The sequence below is a fragment of the Mesoplodon densirostris genome, chromosome 16 (genome assembly GCF_025265405.1).
Source record: "Mesoplodon densirostris isolate mMesDen1 chromosome 16, mMesDen1 primary haplotype, whole genome shotgun sequence".
Taxonomy (NCBI): domain Eukaryota; kingdom Metazoa; phylum Chordata; class Mammalia; order Artiodactyla; family Ziphiidae; genus Mesoplodon; species Mesoplodon densirostris.
This window is the reverse complement of record NC_082676.1, coordinates 85,551,595-85,571,213: the sequence shown is the minus strand read 5'-3', so window position 1 is coordinate 85,571,213 and position 19,619 is coordinate 85,551,595. Positions and strand designations below refer to the sequence as shown.

General features: G+C 48.3%; 1 protein-coding gene across 1 annotated transcript in view; it reads left to right on the top strand.

Moving 5' to 3' along the window:
• SDK1 (sidekick cell adhesion molecule 1) overlaps positions 1–19,619 on the top strand; it is an 831,209-nt gene that overhangs the window by 623,710 nt on the left and 187,880 nt on the right. Inside the window, exon 14 of the mRNA XM_060079272.1 lies at positions 2,826–2,962. Within this exon, the coding sequence (XP_059935255.1) occupies positions 2,826–2,962 (137 nt within the window). The remainder of the gene's footprint in view (positions 1–2,825; positions 2,963–19,619) is intronic.

Genomic DNA, 19,619 nt, shown 5'->3' with positions numbered 1-19,619 from the left:
CTATCAACCTACCAATGGCATTTTACACAGAACTAGAACAAACAATTTCACAATTTGTATGGAGACACAAAAGGCCCTGAATAGCCAAAGCAATCTTGAGAAAGAAAAATGGAGCTGGAGGAAATCAGGCTCCCAGACTTCAGACTCTACTACAAAGCTACAGTAATCAAGACAGTATATTACTGGCACAAAAACAGACATATAGATCAATGGAAGGGGATAGAAAGCCCACAGATAAACCCATGCACATATGGTCACCTTATCTTTGATAAAGGAGGCAAGAATATACAATTGAGAAAAGACACCCTCTTCAATAAGTGGTGCTGGGAAAACTGGACAACGACATTTAAAAGAATGAAATTAGAACACTCCCTAACATGATACTCAAAAATAAAACTCAAAATGGATTAAAGACCTAAATGTAAGGCCAGACACTATAAAACTCTTAGAGGAAAACATAGGCAGAACACTCTATGACATAAATCACAGCAAGATCCTTTTTAACCCACCTCCTAGAGAAATGGAAATAAAAGCAAAGATAAACAAATGGGACCTAATGAAACTTAAAAGCTTTTGCACAGCAAAGGAAACCATAAACAAGACGAAAGGACAACCCTCAGAATGGGAGAAAATATTTGCAAACGAAGCAAGTGACAAAGGATTAATCTCCAAATTTTACAAGCAGCTCATGCAGCTCAATATCAAAAAAACAACCAACCCAATCCAAAAATGGACAGAAGACCTAAATTGACATTTCTCCAAAGAAGATACACAGATGGCCAACAAACACATGAAAGGATACTCAACATCACTAATCATTAGAGAAATGCAAATCAAAACTACAGTGAGGTATCACCGCACTCCAGTCAGAATGGCCATTATCAAAAAATGTACAGATGATAAATGCTGGAGAGGATGTGGAGAAAAGGGAACCCTCTTGCACTGTTGGTGAGAATGTAAATTGACACAGCCACTATGGAGAACAGTATGGAGGTTCCTTAAAACACTAAAAATAGAGCTACCATATGACCCAGCAATCCCACTACTGGGCATATACCCAGAGAAAACCATAATTCAGAAAGAGTCATGTACCACAATGTTCATTGCAGCACTATTTACAATAGCCAGGACATGGAAGCAACCTAAGTGTCCATCGACAGATGAATGGATAAAGAAGATGTGGCACATATATACAATGGAATATTACTCAGCCATAAAAAGGAACGAAATTGAGTTGTTTATAGTAAGGTGGATGGACCTAGAGTCTGTCCTACAGAGTGAAGTAAGTCAGAAAGAGAAAAATACCGTATGCTAACACATATATATGGAATCTTTAAAAAAAATGGTTCTGAAGAACCTAGGGACAGGACAGGAATAAAGATGTAGATGTAGAGAATGCACTTGAGGATATGGGGAGGGGGAAGGGTAAGCTGGGACAAAGCTAGAGAGTGGCGTGGACATATATACACTACCAAATGTAAAACAGATAGCTAGTGGGAAGCAGCCACATAGCACAGGGAGATCAACTTGGTGCTTTGTGACCACCTAGAGGGGTGGGATAGGGAGGGAGGGAGGGAGACGCAAGAGGGAGGGGATATGGGGATACATGTATACATATAGCTGATTCACTTTGTTATACAGCAGACACTAACACAACACTGTAAAGCAATTATACTCCAATAAAGATGTTAAATAAATAAATAAATAAAGTCGCAGTCTGTTAGAAATATTAGTTTGTTTATAAATGGTGTTGTGGGTTAGAGAGAGCTGTGTTTCTTAGGTAGCTGCGGGCATATAACATCTTAATAAATTTCAAAGTGTAAAGAGTAAATTTTTTAAATTAAAAAATCAAGGATAATTATGGCTTTTTGTGCTGACCTATGTGGGTTAGCAATAATTGATGCCTAAGAGAGACCAGAAGCTAGTTAGTGGGTGAAGCGGGTGATATCTGGCCTCCCCTTTCCCAGCACTCCTTGTAGGAGAAGAAGCCATTCTTAATGGCTACAGAACAGGGTCCTGCTCCCGGAGCATGAGATGTAAAGGTTAAATATGGGCCGGGCAGCTCATGATTGCAAGGTGGCTGACCCGTCGGTGGTGGAAACCGTGCAGTTGGATTTTGACGCTTCTTCACCAGTAAATCCCAGTGAAGACCCTTTCTGTTAGTCACTTCTTTCCAGAATTTATTTGCTTTGTGTTTCCATTTTATAGCCTTGCTGATGCCTTGTTTACTATTTCCATGGGGTTCCAGTTAGTGTTTTTACCACGTTTCCCTTCCAGCGCTTTTCCCAAACCTCCATTATCCAACAGAAGACAGAACAACAATATAACCTCGCAAGCTCAGTAATGAGGCTGCTCCGTTATCCAAGAATACATATGGGCATTTTGGCTGGTAACTCCAAATGGCTGGTGTCGGAAACTTCCACAGTAAATTATATTTCCCAGGCCTTTTCCTGTTCTATGGCTTGCTGCCTTCCCACTAACAGCCTCTAGCCGTAAAAACAAACTGTTGACCAAGTTTTCTCAATTAAATAGTCTACTGTATAAAATCGGCGCTCCCCACTGGATTTAAGTGAGAGTCATTAGTTGTTTAATCCCTACCAGAGGGATTAAATCAAATTATGTTTGGAAAATAAAACACATTGTGAATGCTGAAGGGTTTTCTGGGGGCGGGGAGTAGTTAGTATTTGTGCTCGGGGCGTGTTTGATGTTCTCCATTTTCAAAACATTGCACACAAGGACCAGGCAACGTAAGAACCACGAGGCTGACCCGCAATTCTGACGTGCGTTTTCTTTTCTTTTCTTTTTTTCATTCTTTTGTATCCAAGTGAACTGCCTCATTCACCCCAGAACCTACTGGCCAGCCTGAATTCTTCCCACAGCCATTCGGTGGTGCTGTCCTGGGTCCGACCCTTTGATGGAAACAGCCCTGTTCTTTATTACATCGTGGAGCTGTCTGAAAACAGTAAGTAACGAAGCAACATTGTCGCCGTGGACAATAATTGGATTTCTCCCTGTGCTCTCAATGTCCTTAACCTTTACTTCTGGCTCAGACCCAGAACAGCCAGTAGTAAAACGTTACGATGCTTTACGGAGTTTCCAGTGAAAACCACAGCTCGGGCTTTGGGAAAATTAAAGGGCGGCGTGGGAACCCAGGCGGGCAGCGGGCGGAGTGGCTGGAGGGCCTCCTGCGGGAGCCTGGGTTTGGGCCGAGGCCCCAGATGGCTGTGCCCATGGGGCCGCCCTGAGCAAGGGTACCCGGTTCAGCATGGGACGAACTTGCAAATGCATGAACAGTGCCTCCGCCTGGGGCTGGTCTGAGGGTCAGCAGCAGCGATAGTTCACCTGTGTTGGCGGTTTGGGCGCAGACGCCACGCTAAGGGCTCAGTGGGTCCTCTCCCTCCTCACCTTCCTCGGCCTCTCGGCAGCGGTCAGCACCGTCCTTCAGCAGACAGTCTCCTCCTCCATTGGACTCCCCTCCAGCCCCACTGGCCACCTCCCCTCCTCCCTTCTGCTGGCCTCTCGTCTCCGCTGTCCCAGAACCTCTTTCTAGGACATCTTGGGCATCCCTGTGATTTCCAGTGGCGTCTTTTCCTGATCTTTGACCTCCAGGGCCACAGATGGAGCCCCCATAAGCAGTTGGCATCTCTGATCTTGTTGTCTCACAGATGCCTCCAACTTAGGTTCTTCAAACTCTGTCTTTCTTTTGACATTTTAACCCTAACTGTTCCCGCTTCATCACTGCAGTCATTCTAATCTCAGTGTCGGCCCCCTTGGTGCCTCCTGTATCACTCAAGCCAGAAGCCCAGGAATAGCCCTGGGTTTCTTTTTCCTCTCTCCCGACCCCACGCCCACCCCAGTGCATCAGCAGCCCTGCCCGTCTGTGCTCTAGGACGTAGCAGGGAACTGCTCTCCTCCCTCTGTCTCTCCAGGGCATGGTTCCCTCTCACCAGGACAAGCGCCACAGCCTCTAACTGGTCCCCTCCTTCCACGTTCGTTCTCTTCCAAACCGTTCTCACACAGGCCGAAGCATCGACCTTCCTAAAATATGACTGGACTATATCCTTCCTCCCCTGTACGAACTCAGCAGGGCCTGGAGCAGAACCCACCCCTCCTCGGCCCCCGGCAGCCTCCCAGGCCACTGCTTTTTGCTCTGTGCCACCCACCATGTTTCACGATGTCTCCCTAAGGGCCAGACTTCCCCTGTCCTGGCCCCTTTCCTGGGTGCTCCACACACGAGCTCCGTGGAACTGCTTACTGCCGAAGCTGGCTTCCTGCCTTTGTCACCCCACTGTTACTCCATCCAGGCTCCTTCCTGGGGCCTCCCCCAGGGAGGAGCTGGCCGGACCATAGGTCGCTGGGCTCTTGTGATGGTCAGCTTCCCTGGGCTGGCAGCTGGTCTCGTCGTGACGTTATTATAAGCGGGTCTCTGTTTCAGGACAGCTGGGAGTGGTGCTCTCCCAGTGTCCCCCCAGCCCAAGCGGGCTGTCCTGCTGAGACCCCACAGGCACTTGGCCCTGCTCACTCCCTCAGGCAGGACAGCCTACGCTTCTGCCACAGCTCTTCCCAGGCTCACTCGACCTGTGCACTCTCCCGCTGGTTACTGACTGACCTCACGTGTTTCTCCTAATTATCTTCTGTTCTTCCGCCTCCTCTCACGTGATGGAGCCCCCTTCTGATCATCACATGCTCGGACCACAGCAGGCTCTGTCATTCAGTGACGTGCGGAGTGTAAACCCCTGGCCCAAGGGCGCAGGTAGCAGTAGGTGAGGAGGGGACTCGGCCCAGCCGTCAGCCTCTGGAGCCTGTGCTCTTCCTGATGGCCAGGCCACTGCAGAGAAGTTTTGGGGGACAGAACCCTCCCTCTTGTGCTTTAGCAGCGCCTTTGTGGTGAAAGTGGACCCAGGATGGCACTTTGGTGTCAGTCTCTGCAGGGATTAAAGGAAGCCGCTCTGTGGACCTGCCTTTATTTGAATTGGGCTCCCCCAACCCCTTCAGTATTCTACTTCCATGTCCTGCCTTTCTAAATGTTCACCCTTGACTACAATAGCTTCGGTTCCAAGCATATCCTAGACTGAGGTGCCCGGGGCCCAGGCCCTTGCTCCCTCTCCATGGTCCTCTGCGTGGCCCGATCTGGTCTCTTTCCTCAAGGAGAGGGTAGGGTGTGAATGGAAATCAGCCAACACCCATCTTAGTTTTAGTTCAACAGCTCTGATCAAAGAGGGGAGGGTCGGGCAGTATTTATTGGTGTAACTTTCCTGGGCGGTTAAGGTTTTCCCGAGGGTGTCAGGGCCACGTGGCCTGTAAGCAGAATGGGACCTGACAGTGATCTGTACGGAGAGAACTGTCAGAAGCAGGCTGTCCATCAGGGCCCTGGCAGAGGTGACCCCCGCTGGGTGTCACCTCCTTGAGATCAGGAATGTGTTTTACTTATCTGTCTTTGTGCCCTTCAGAGGCACTCACCAGATGAACTGGGTCAGTCCCTGGCAGAGTCCCCAGTGATGGACCCAAGTTATAGTCACAGACCATCTGCCAAAAGGGAAGTGCTCTATGGCACTCGGCATTGTTTCAAAATGCCACACCAACTATTTTCTTAACAACTTGCATGATCGGCTGGTTCTTTGTCAGACATCCTGCCTAAATAAGAAGCAGGTCTTACGTGCAATCATTTATTCCATCCATCCATCCGTCCATCCATCCATCCGTCCATCCATCCATCCATCCATCCTTCCATCCATCTGTCCATTCAGCACCCAGTCCTGATTGGGCGTCTGCTCTGCACCAGGCACTCTGCTGGGTGCTGGGGCACAGAGCTGAAATTGTCAGTCTCAACCCACCGACAACAGGGACCTGGTCAGACACGTCAACACATCCTGCCACGTACGGCGCTCCCACTGAGGTACGTCCCGAGTTCAGTAGGGGGCGGCATGTGGAGGCCCCAGCTGGGAGGTGGACAGCGCCCTCAGAGGGGCAGGCGTGCCAGGAGACCGGGACCAGCAGGCGACAAGGGGCAGCGTCCGCAAAGGCCCCAGGGCATAAGCCTCGAGGCATTTAGAAACAGCTGGCTTTCAAGGTGACGCCAATGTGGGGAACCAGGCCAGGATGCTGAGAAAGTGACCGAGGGTGTCATTAGTCCCTCCTCAGCCTCTGGCTCTCCCACTGGACCCTCCTGGAGCTGGCTGACGCCCAGATGCTTCTCCTTCAGAGGAAAAGTAGTGTAGAAGAATCCGGAGTACTCTGCACTATTGTTATGGTCGCACCAAGTAGGATTATTACACAAAGACTCTAAAGTGGATAAGATGCTTATCTCCTGGCTGATGCTGATTTCAGTTGTATAACACATGTCTGCGGCCTTGGCTGAATCACTTCTGTGTTGCTATCAGTGGATTAGCCGCAGGTCTTCCTGATGTGCGGACAGCAAGACCATCACTGTCTTCTGGGCCAATGATCTGGTTTTTATTTTTATTAGGAACCAGTGCCCTTGAAGCAGCTGAACATGCTGGCTGATTATGGTCAGAAAAAACAGCTTAGCTGCAAGTACACTAAAATGGAGATGGTATTTGGGCTACACTCAGTGGTGTGCAAGCAAGTGGACAGTTCTAAATAGCTCCATCCGACAGCCCACTCATCCAGCTACTCAGGGTGCTCGCTGCGGCCAGCGCCTCCTGGCGGGCTGAGTAGGATGTCCTTCTCCTGGAAACCGTGGCTCCTGCAGGGACCAAACTGGAGGGGTTTGGTGGCGGAGGCAGGCGCTTTGTAACACCTGCCCTCACAACATGCCAGCCGTTACGAAAGGGCTTCTTTAGAGCTTTTATGGAGCACGACTCTGGAGCTTGTGCCGAGTGCTTGTCCGTGCGCTGGACTGGAGCTGAAGCCCTTCATGGAGAGTATGGGCCCCCTGCAGGCGTCCTGTAGTTCCTCTCTGTGGAGCCGGTAGTTCTCTGGTCCCAGGCGTCTCTGTGGGAGGCCAGGGGCTGGAGAGGGCAGCATTGTCCCAAGGCCTGGCCCGAGGTACAAACCTGCTGGGCTGAGAGCAGGGGTCAGGCCCAGTGGTGGCCAGAGGAGCCTTGGGGCATCCCTGTGTTAAGAGAGTGCAGGGATTCTTGATGTCTCCATAGCAGGGAGCCTGTAAACAGGCTGAAAACTCTGTTGCATAGCAAAAGGATTTGGCCCATTCTCTAAAATATTTGTTGAGCCTAATTAAGAATAATCTTTCTTTAAGATTATTATGATCACAAGGGGGAGATGGCCAGAAAAAACTTGTGATGGACTCTGAAGTGGACCCAAAAGCAGGTCACTGGGTGTCTCATCCAGCAGCCTTCAGGGTTACCTGATGCTTTGGGGGCCTGCACTTTTCATTGTTTATGAGCTATTTTTACAACTCTAGATTATAGAAAACTTGTAGTGCTACAAATAATTCTTGTCCATAGAAATGCAAATGAATTGTGTCCTGGTTATAAGTGGTTACTGCAGTACTTAGTTATTGCTCTGTAGCTATTGGTCAGTTTTGCATCTATTTGTAAATTCATTTTAGCCTTCCTCATTGTCGGTATTTCGGTATATGTGTGTGTGTTGTCCAAATTCTCTTTTGATACATTGTAACATCTTACTGGTTCCCTCATTAATTAACGACAACTAAAATCTTTGACACATGCTCCTTTTATACTTGGATGAGAACCATGATTTTCCCTTTTTAAAAATGTATCCTTTAACACGAGTGCATTGGCATCCTATAGTGTTAGAAACGCACAGACTCATCTAAGGCAGCATGTGCCACAAGCTTCCATGATAACTTCCATGACGTTTGGGGAAGGCCATCTCTGTATCTCAGACTAATTCTCAAACCGAGCCCTTCCCTGTTTTCATGAGTTTAACTAAGGCATTTTACTGCTAAAATAGAATAAGCTTGGTCTTTGACCACTTAGAAAATGTAAGTCTTTTCCCCATTAATTTATTTAAATCTTAGCACGTGACTCCTGTTAAGTCACTGCAGGTAACAAGCATACTTACATGAAAATTTCAGAATATTTCGTCTTGTTTAGTTCTACTGTTAGTTTTTAACAGGTATGAGTGTTCATAGCTTTATACCTTATAATATTTAAATTTGATTAAAATATTAAAAATACCTTTGTAATTTGTTATTAAAATTATATATGCTCATTAATAAAAAATTTAGAAATTACTTACAGCACAAAGAAGAAACATAATCCCTATGATCGCATGTGTGTGGAAAGCACCCCGCCCGCCGTGCGCTTGGTCCCTCTGCGGCCACATCCTCCAGGACTTGGCTCCACCACTGAACCCCTCGGCCCTCCGTCTTCACGCTCCCCCTGTCTCCTGGCTCCTTCTGCCTCAGAGGAGAATCGTCTCCACCCCTCATGCCATCTGCTCCCCTCTGCCCAAGCCGTAACATCATTTCCACGGGACAGACCCAGCGAGCACTTTTCGGCCCCTCCTCCCCGACCTCTCTGCATCCCGTGCTCTCTTCACCTCCACTTACAGCTCAGCTCCCTGGGCTTGACTTCCATCTCCCTCCTCATTCTTACGTCTCAGTCTTTTGTCTCTTGGACCATTTTCTCTGACTCATCCGACTTCATTTCCAGTCCTGCCCTTACAGTGTTGGTGTCCCTTGGTTTTCCTTGCTCAGGACACTGGTCTTCTCTCCCCACGTTTCCCCCAGTGATCCCTTCCCCGAGGGTCACCTCCCACCACGGGCTGCAGCTCCCCATCATGTGCTTCCAACCCAGACCTCAGATTCATGTAGACGTCCCCACCTAGACGTCCCCAGGTTCACCAAACTCAGGCTGTCAAAGGAGACCTCATCACCCTCCCCCAAAGTTTTCCAGGTTAGAAACAGAGACGTCATTCCTGTCTCCTCCCCACTCCCCGCCCCCCTCAAGGACATCACTACGTCCCTTTGGGTTGGTTATACCTCGTAAGTGTCTTGTCTCATCCACTGCCCCTCCGCATTTCAGCAGCCCTGTCCCTGACTGGCTCTGCCCCGCCGTACAATCCCCCCCATCTGGCCTCCTCAGACCCTCCGCCCAGGAGTCCCCACGTTCCCTGCGTGTCTGCGGAGCGCACACCCCGCTTGAAGCCCTGCAGAGGCCCCCAGAGCAGGCGTCGCATCCGGGCTGGGCAGGGAGCCTCGGGTTCCCCCAAGCGTGCTTGTGCTTCTAGCAGCCCTGAGACTAGTCCCAGGCCACCTTCTAACCAGATTGCCAGCCCTAATTCCTTCTTGTATAGAAACGCTTATTGCTTAGAGAGTAGATTCCAGGCTTATTTGCACATAAATAGCGCCATTGATCACCTGACCCCCGCCTGCCTCTCCAGATTTATCTCCAGCCACTCATTGCTGTGCTTTTCATGCTTCAGCATCAGGGCTCTGCTCGAAGCTCCCTGAGCGCACCCAACGGCGCCACTGCACCTTTGCTCAGCTCCCCAGTCCTGCCCTTCTGTCTTCCGCCGGCTCCTTTGTAGCACCTCCTCTGGGAACTGTCCTCTCCGGGAAGTGCTGTCCCCAGACTCCTGCCCCCACATGCAGGGCAGCCGTGCTGATTTGCCCAGCAGGCGAAGTCGGCCCTTAGAGAATCAGCACAGGCAGGAAACCAAAACTAAGCAAAATATCTGGAAGGAAACTCTTTAATAATTTTTTCCTACTCCAAGTTTGCAAAGATATTTCCCTGTGTTTTCATTGAGAAGATTCACGGCTCTGAGCCTTGAGTTCAGGTCTTACAGTTATTTCACTTTCATTCTTTGATTTCTGGTCGTGCTGAACACATTTTCCAAGTTGGTTGCTTTTCGTGCTTCCCCTGCTATCATCTGTCAGTTTCCTTTTCCCTATTTTTCTATCAAGGCCTTAGGGATTTTCCTGTCATTTGTGGCAAGAATTTTTTCAATTTGTTTTTTTACCCTTAATTTTTGTGCATTACTTTTTGACATACAGAAGGGTTTATTATGTAGTAAATCTACTGATGTTTTCCTTTATGATTTCTTTCATCACTTTTATGTTTGGATATTTCAACACTATCAAGCATAACATATATTTTTATAAGTTTTCATCTTGTTTGTAAAGCTTTAAGGTTTAATACATTTAACTCTTTAATTCATCTGGAATTTAGATGTAAGTAATCTGACATGTGACCTTTTATTTCTTCCAAATGACCCCATTTTTTTCAGCATGACTTATCAAATAATCCATTTATTTATGAAGTGCCTTTTTCGTATATTAAGGGGACCTGTTTATGTAAAAGTCTGTGGAGTTTGTTTGGACCCATTGATTCATCACCTGATTATCTGCCAGTTCTATAATATTTTGATTGCTTTAGTCCCAAAATATGTTTAATAACTGATAAAGCATTCCCCTCATCTTTGCAGAATTTTTGTTAGTTCTCGTCACCTGTTTAGTCTTCCAGAAAAAAATTGGAATTATTTTGTCAAATTTTGAAAATCATCACATTGACTTTTTAATCATGTTAAACCTATGATAAGTTTTATGAGAACTGACTTCTTGGTGATTCTGTCTTCCCATCCAGAAAAATAATATGCTTCTCCATTTCTTCAGCTATTTTTTTATATTGCTTAGTGAAGTTTGCAGGTTTATACCCATAGGTTCTATACTTTATTTGTTACAGTTGCCCTAAGATTTTGTCTTATTGCTACTGTAAATAGGACTTTCTTTCCATTTCATCTTCTAAAGAGTTATTCATTGTTGAAACATAGGAAAGCTATTGATGTTTAGGTATTTGTTTATTATTATTTTAAATATTTTTCAGTTGATCCTTTTAGTTTTCAAGGTAGACAATCATATCTTCTCCAAATAGTAAAAATGTTTTGTTTCCTTTTGCTTTTGTTTTTTTTAAATTATTTATGTTAATCCTCTTATTTATGTACTTTTTTGGGCTGTGTTGGGTCTTCGTTGCTGTGCGTGGGCTTTCTCTAGTTGCAGCAAGAGGGGGCTACTTTTCGTTGCAGTGTGAGGGCTTCTCATTGCGGTGGCTTCTCTTGTTGCGGAGCACGGGCTCTAGTCGTGAGGGCTTCAGTAGTTGTGGTGTGTGGGCTCAGTAGTTGTGGCTCGTGGGTTCTAGAGCACAGGCTCAGTAGTTGTGGCGCACAGGCTTTGTTGCTTCATGGCATGTGGGATCTTCCTGGACCAGGGCTTGAACCCGTGTCCCCTACATTGGCAGTCAGATTCTTAACCACTGCCCCACCAGGGAAGCCCTCCTTTTGCTTTTATATCTTACTGGGTCAGTTAGAATAATTTTAAAAAGTAAAGGTAATTGGCATAGTCGTTGTTTATCTGATCTCAGTGGGATGTCTATGAGGATTTTACTGTTATGTATGATATTGATATTTTTGTTGTTTATTGAGTTTTGACAAATACATATACAGCACACAGCTCATACCTTAAACAAGATACAAAACATTTTCAACATTTCAGAAAGTTCCCTGTGTCCCTTTCCAGTCTTCCTCCTTCAAAGGCAAGCACTCTTCCGACTTCCATTTGAACTTCATATAAATGAACGCGATACTGATTTGAAACAGCCGTTTCTCATCCTGTAATACGTTCCTCCCATTTCTGGTTCTTAGGGTTTTTTAAAATGTATGTAGGGATGTTTCTTCTTTCTAAGCAAGTTTGTTTTTTTTTTTAATTCCATTTAGCAATACCCTACAATTTATGCAGGAGAATCCGCTATATGAATCCCCTGTAGGCTCGCAGCTCTGCCATGAACTCCCAAGGTCCTGCCTCTGGACGGGTTTCCGAGCTGACTCTGAGGGACCTGGTCATCAATATGAGGTTCCCGAGCCTCAGACTTGAAATCAATGTCTTTTTCCTTAACTTGGAAAGAAACACTGTCTTCCGTAAGTTAACACCTTTCTTCGTCTTTTCCAAAGCTGTGCGAGAACTGTCAGGTTGGAAGGGCGTTCCTACACCCTCTGCACCTTCGCTGCCTCTGACACGTGGAGGAGTCCACACAGCAGGCAGCACTGCTGTCAAGAGGCTGCTGGTTCTCCCGGGCGACTTAGCGGCTTCCTTTTTTTTTATTTTATTTTTTATTAGTTTCTGCTTTATAACAAAGTGAATCAGTTATACATATACCTCTGTTCCCATATCCCTTCCCTCTTGCGTCTCCCTCCCTTTTGAAACCCCACATCCAGAGTGTTGCTTTGTTCCCTTAGTCAACAGGGAACCCAAAGCTAAACCGAGTGCTTAGCTGAGCTTCCTAAGTCCCCCAGGTGTTAGAACATCTCTCTGGCTTCTTCTCCTTAGTGATTTTGGATTTGTTTAATTTTCATTTCATCATCCAGTTTCATGCATATTTCACTTTAGAAGGTCTTTAACAGCAGGAGATCTCTCTTTCTGTCTCTACACACACACACACACACACACACACACATACACACTCACGCAGGACAGAATGATGCCAGGCTGAGGGGCGAGCCGCAGAGGGCCATGCAGGGCCACTGAGCAGCCCCGCGTGGAAGCAGAGCCTGGCAGCTTGCCCCGCGGAGCTGGGCCGGCGGTGCTGTGCCGGCAGCTCTCGTCCTGGCGGCAGAGGGCAGGGGCCCAGGGCCTGGGGCGGGAAGGGCCCTTATTCTGAACTGGTGAGTGAATTTCCGGGAAGAGGGGGCCGAGGATGGCCGGGAAGCCGGGCGCGGGAACGGGAAGCGCCCTGCAAGGTTGTGGTCCGGGCGCTTGCTGAGTCTGAGATGGTGTTTGGGGGTTCAGGTAGTGACGGCCCAGGGCAGTTTGTCTTTCCTGGAGCGTGGAACATTCTGGTGCCGATACCTTTCTCGAGCAGGGCTTCTTGTGTCACCTGCTGGCCCATGACTGGCTTTTGGAGAAGGTTCTTGGAGACCCCGACGGCTGCGCCCCCGGGCGTCCTCGGGGAGGTGAGGAGACGCCCCTTCATGGCGAGACCGTGTGGCTCTGCTTGCTGTCCTGCCGCCTGCCCGCCAGCCCCTTCCCGTGAGCATGGGACACCCTCTCCCGCCTCACTGTTAGCGGCTCCAGAGCTGACGCTGGGCTCTGCGCTGCTTTGCTTGCCTGAGTGGCACAGAGACTTTGTTCTGTACACTTCAGATCGTTTTCATCCGTCTGTGACACACATCTCACACGGGTACTTGCTAAAAGCCTTGGAGTGTGAGAAGTGGTTTCCGTCTTCGCGCACTTTTCTGTGGGTTTTTGCATGTTGAGCCTCACATTAAAAGCACTTGCTCCCATTTTAAAATCCATCCAGGAAGACAGCGCGTGTCACAGTCGTTCCCTGTCGCGTTGCTGTGTCGTAGGCCCAGAGAGGGGCTGAGGCGGGGTGGGGGTTGGGGTCCTGGCCCCTTGGCTCCCTGCCCCCGGGCAAGATGAGGAGGTGGGCAGGGCAGCCGAGGGGCCACACGGCCCCTGTGGGTCCTTGCCTTCCCAAGCCCGTCCCCCAGAGGGACGCGGCTTCCTGCGCGGGGACGCCCGGTGCAGAGCAGGGTGGCCCAGCCGCGTGTCTTCCCCGAGGCCGGCTCAGCTGCTTCCACAAGGTCGCCGGCCAGCCGAGATCGGACCTGTCCCCAGCCCACCGTGTGGGGCTCCCTGCCACCAAGACTTGTCTCCTGCCCCAGTTGCCCTCCGCTTCTGCATTTGTCCACTGCCCATGTCCAACCTCTGTGGCCAGTGTCTCTGATGCAAACGGCTTCTCCAGTTCAGAGACCACACTCTTCCCAGTACTGTGTCGCCCCGTGAGCCCACGCCTGGGGCACATTTGGTGTCTTACCAACAGCTCAGGAGGCCCAGTCCCTTGGATGTGAACAGCCGAAGGTCTCAAAGCCTATTCTTGGCATCACTCTGGCCATAGTTCTTAGCAGAGAATTCATTTAGTTCCTTAAATGCTCAACTCTTTTGTTCTTAACTCCTAAGGCAAAACTTGGTACATTGTAACTCTGACCCCACAGACTTTTATTGCTTCTCTAAAGACAGATACAGCAGAGAAAGCCTTCCCCAAGTGAAAGATGTGCAACTATTTTAGCCTGTGCTCTTTGGGCTTTTGTCTTAGGCAGAAAGTACCCATCCACTTCTCCCGCTCTTTCTCCTGGTCCAGTGACGATGTCTGACTAGTCTGAGTCTCTCACCCCATCCATCCTTAGGGGAGTGGCCTGGCCCTCCTGTGACCTCATACTTATCCCCCGCGATTCCATGAGTAGCTCTGGGTCACAACATCCTTTCAAAATTGTGTTTCGATTCGCTCGTTTTAGGTATGTTTAATGCCTCGACAGAATCATGGAAGACCTCATGGTCTTCTCTCAAGATTACGGTCCATTCTAAAAATGTTATTTCTGCCAGCTCAAGCTTGCAATTCTCAAGTGTCCCTACAAATTATATTCCTTTCATTCTTTTAATAACTTTTTATCCAGAATCCTGCAGAAGGATCTCATTTAACCTTTCAGAGCTTGCTATTATCTGGGCTTCTCTTTCAACGTCGAGATGAGCTGTGAAGAAACCAAGAGAGGCTGCTCCATAGCCCTGGGTGTGCTTGCCTCTGGCTTTTCCCATCCGCCCAGATCAGATGAGCCGCTTGGAGTGGGGTCCATTCCACAGCCTCCGCCCGAGCGGCCTCGCTCTGTGGAGGTTGAGATTATTTGTGTGTCTGGGCTTTGACACTGTGTCTCTGTTGATACGATGACGATAATCTGAGGGTGCTTTAATATAGACAAGCGAACGTGATTCATCCCGCCACACTAATGTCAATAACTCGTTCAGCTGAACACTGAAGTATAGGTCAGAGTCTCTGAAAAACTTGAAAATAATTACACAAAGCACTTGAAAAATCATGAGAATGGTTTAGACAACAACTGTAATATTGACCTGTACTTGTTTTTTGGGGGTTTTTTTGTTTTGTGTTTTGCAGTACGCGGGCCTCTCACTGTTGTGGCCTCTCCCGTTGCGGGGCACAGGCTCCGGACGCACAGGCTCAGCACCCATGGCTCATGGGCCCAGCCGCTCTGCGGCATGTGGGATCCTCCTGGACCAGGGCACGAACCCATGTCCCCTGCATCGGCAGGCAGACTCTCAACCACTGCACCACCAGGAAAGCCCCCTGTACTTGTTTTGTTTCATATTTTTCTCCTACTCTTTATTTTCCAAAGAAAATTTTTGTTAATGAACTTATATTACTTTTTTCATGAGATACATACATATATATGTGTGTATATGTATAAAAATAAAATTTACCTTTTTGTATTACTCTATGGATGTACAGTTCTCAGGATAGACCCAGGTTTTATAGCTTATGTAATTTTGGAGCTTTGGTTAAGAAAAACCATTCAAAGCTGAAAGTACCCCTGCTGGGACCTTGGGCAGGGCCAGTGCAGATGGGGGCCAAGAGCTCAAGGTCCCTCTGGAGGGGCCACGGGGTCCACCATGAGGGCATTGGGTGACCACTGTTTGCAGCCCGTGGAGGGCCCGGCCCCTTGTTTTCACTCCACCCAAAGGCAGCAGGTCCCCAAACACGAAAGGTTCCTGTGAGCCACGTCTAGGACAGCCCACCCCCCAGAGCTCCGACCCCAGAAGAATCCCAGTGGCTTAAATCCGGGCTTTCCGCGTGCAGCTGGTGAGCGCCGTGCCTGCTGGTGTCCTCATACACCAGCCCTGACCTCTCCTCGTGCCGGACACCCGGGCTCTGCAGTGCAGGCCCCACACCTGCCCCCCTCCTCCTGGCCCTGCCGAGCCATTAACTGACTGGCTTTTCCCCCCTCGGTAAACATTTTATTTAGAACACTTTTTGGTTTACAGGATAATTGTGGAGATAGAGGGCTCCCTGGACCCCATGCTCAGTTGCCCCTCTTATTAACATCTTGCCTTTGTGGGGGACATTTGTCACAATCAGTGAACTAATATTGGCATATGGTTATTCCCTGAAGGCCATGCTTTACTCGGGTTTCCTCAACGTTTTGCAGATGCCTTTTTCTGTCCCAGGATCCCATCCAGCACCACGTCACATTGAGGGGCCGTGTCTCCTTGGGCTGCTCTTGGCCGGGCAGTTTCTCAGACTTACCCTGGTTTTGATGACGGTGACAGCTCGAGAAGGCAGGTCAGGCATTCTGCCACTCCATTGGGGTTTGTCAGAGCGTTCTCTCGTGGTTAGACTGGAGTTTGGGCTTTGGGGGAGGGAGCCCACTGAGGCGAAGCGCCCTCTCCTCACGTCCCATCCCACCAGGTGCCTGTTCTCAGCTTGCTGCTGTTGATGTGGGTCAGGCAGGCTTTGTAAACATCGGGGACTGTAACTGAGTTTGTGCCTAGGGTCGCATTCTCTGTGGCCCCTGTCCTGAGTGTGCACTCTCAGCCTCAGAAACCCAGAGCACTTGCATTCAACGTCTACACAGCCAGGCTGGGGCGGGAAAGGAGAGTGATGAGTGTGACCTTGCTGGACCCTCGAAGGCGACGGTCCAAGAGAATAGCTCCTCTTCTGAATCATCTCTGTGACCGAGCCCTCGGCTTCCTTGCTTTAATGCTAAGCAGCTACAAGAAGTCAAAAGAACAACATTGGGCTTATCCGGGAGTTTCCACAAGGTGGAAAGATCAGGCCATAGTCTGTGCCTCCGTTTCTCGGGTGTGAATGGGGAAACTTGTACCTGCCACGGGTAACTGTGGAGGTTGGATGCGCCCCGATGGAGGCATCGCCAGTGCCTGGGGAACAGCAGGTGCTTCCCTAGAACAGGGAGGAATCCAGTTCCTATGGTGGGTCACGCAGTCTTCTAGGTGCTGAGGATCCAACAGTGAATTAAATGCATTCGAATGGAGCTTATCTCGTGGGTGGCTATTTAAATGGGGAGCCATTATTATTACAATACTTATGATGTTTATATTTCAGGAGACACAATATGCAGACAGTTGTAGCCAAATCAGCAGTAGAATTACAATTAGAAAAATTAATTTGCATCTTAATTTTCCACTTAACTCACTCTGTAACCTGGGGGAAGTTATTTTAATGAAAGAATGTTCATTCTCATCCACGTAAAAAAATACAAGGTACAGCAGCAGTGAAATCATATATTTTCATCTATCAAATGTACAATTTAAGACAGTTATAATATGCACTGCTGGCAATGTAGTGACAAAATAGTCACTTTCTAAAAACTTTTTGTTAGGAAAAGTACTAAATACGCACAAAGGTACAGAGTATTCTTGTATTTGGTTTCAAAAACCATTAATATTTTACCACATTTGTTTCATCAGTTCCCTACCTTTTTTGCTAAAGTATTTTAAAAGAAATCCCAGAGATTTTGTCATTTCATCCTTAAGTAATTCAGTAAATAGCTCAAAAGAGGACATTGTACCTAACAAAATTAATGGAATCTTTAATATCATCTTATACTCAGTCCACATTTAAGTGTCCCTCATCGTTTTTTTTAAAAGTCTTTTCACAGTTGATTTGCTTGAATCAGGGTCCAAACAAGGTTCATCTGTTGTGTTGGTGGTTTTGTCTCTCTCGTCTCTTAACCGACTTTCCCTGCTTTTAGCCCCCGCCTGCCTTCCTCCCGGCTCTCGCCTGGGGTACAGGCCAGGGCACTTGCTTGTTGAATGTCCCAAGTCCAGGATTTGGCTATCCGCTTCCTCCTGGTGTCACTTCATTGGTTTCTGCATCTCCTTTATCGCCCAGACACATTCAGCTTTTGGTTTTGTGTGCTTCCTTGGGGTGTGCGTGAGTGTCGGCACTTCCCGGGTGCTTCTGGGTATCCCGTACCTCGTCTCACAGGGCAACACTGGAGGCCCGGCTGCTCTTTTCTCAGTGATGCTGGACCATCCAGGAGCCTAGGCAGTGACAGCCCGTAAGGCTTGGGAGAAGTTACTTAAACTTCCTGAGTCTTGATTTCTCCGTCTGTTAAGAGGAGAGATAATACCTCCTTCCCAAGAGGACTCGTGTGGTTACAGATGTGAAAGCACTTCCAGACTTCAAACAGCTGCACAAATGTTAGGTATTAATAATAATAATGGTTCTTTTGGCAATTAAGAAAATTTTCTTTGGAAAGCATTTTCCTTCCTCAAGTACCTTTAATTGAGAAAATGGTGATGCTCTTTTTTTTTTTAATCGAAAAAAGCTTCCAGTACATTTGGGAAGATTGAAAGCCACCAGCTTTTTAACCAACAGACAGAGTGGAGGGGTGATTAACGCCTCGTGGTTTCTGGGCGCCTAAACCAAGAGAAAGATTAGTGATGCCCGTCTGTGGAGCAGAGGTTTGTTTAATAGCCTGGCCGGGGAAGACTAAAATTCCTTTAGACTTCTAGATTAGAAGAGCAAGGGGCATCCCCGAAGGGGTGCAAAAAAGCTATTGAAACTTTTATGGGATGGGTTCCTTTATCAAAAGATCCTTCTACAGTCCAGCCCTAAAACAAGCATCTTGTAATACTCTTTTGTGAGGACTGGGAGAAGAATCTTTTAAAGGGATTTTGCCTGTTGACTGTCAGGAACAGACTCGCTATTTAAATTTTAACACTTCTCAGCAAGTCTGCAATTCCAAAGCCTGTTAGTGAGCAAAACCTTCCTAAACCACTTTTTTTTTTTTTTTTTTTTTTTTTAAGTACAAATCAGAGTGCCCATGACATGGATTGGGTTCATTTGTATTAGTTTTCAGTTTAATCTCTCTTCCTGCCAGATCTTTTATCTTCTAGTAGGAGAGGAAAAAGAATAAGTAAAAAATCCTATAGATACAACCAGAGAACTGAGCAGAGCCCCAGGGTCTAGAGCAGATTAATAGGCCCTGTTGTCGAATCGAACTGGGCAGCAGCTCCTACTACTCAGGCTACACTTTCAGGAGCTGTTTACACTCTGCGTGAACAAATGGCTGAGAGTCAGGGAATCGCGTGGGGCTGAGTTTGGGTGGGAAGGAGGCGTCCGGGGCGCTTCTCTGCCCCTTTCCTGTGCGATTAAACATTTCAGTCCACGGGCTCGACCACTGTCCTCCTGACTTTGCCTCTTTCTGAAATTGCCACGGTTCACTCTGTACCTGACTGAGCAGGTGAGCAGTGTGCGCTTACAGACCCTGTAATCTGCAGGAAGAGAGGGATGGAAGACGTGTTCTCTTCAGTGCGTGTGGCAGGGCCCCCGCAGGAGCAGGCAGCACTCCTGACTTAGAATAATCGAGGGGGAGTTCACGAGGGGGAGCGGCAGAGCCGGGATCACCCGTGGTCACAGGGGCGAGGGGAGCCCAGAGCCGGGGGGAGAGATTGTGCAGGGCTGCGCTGTGAGAAGAGCAGGGACCTTGGGGAGAAGAATGCAGACAGTCTGGGGCAACCTCCAGTGAGTAGGGGAGAGCCCTCCCTGCCAGGCAGGCCCTCCAGGGCACAGGCAGGGTGGGCAGGGCGGAGAGGGGGCCTGGGGTGAAAACAGGAACGCCCGGCAGAGTCTCTGCCGGAGCCGGGCCTACGCCAGATGCATCGGCGCCCTTCCCTTGTTTCATACTCATCGGTCTCAGGAGTCATGTGTTATCCCCCTTGTGTTATGTGCAATTCCCAGCATTTAAACTTTTTAATTGTGGTAAAATACACATAGCATGAAATTTTCCATCTCACCCGCTTTGGCGCGTACAGTTCGGTAGGGTTAAGTACAATCACGCCGTTGTGCAGCCATCACCACCGTCAT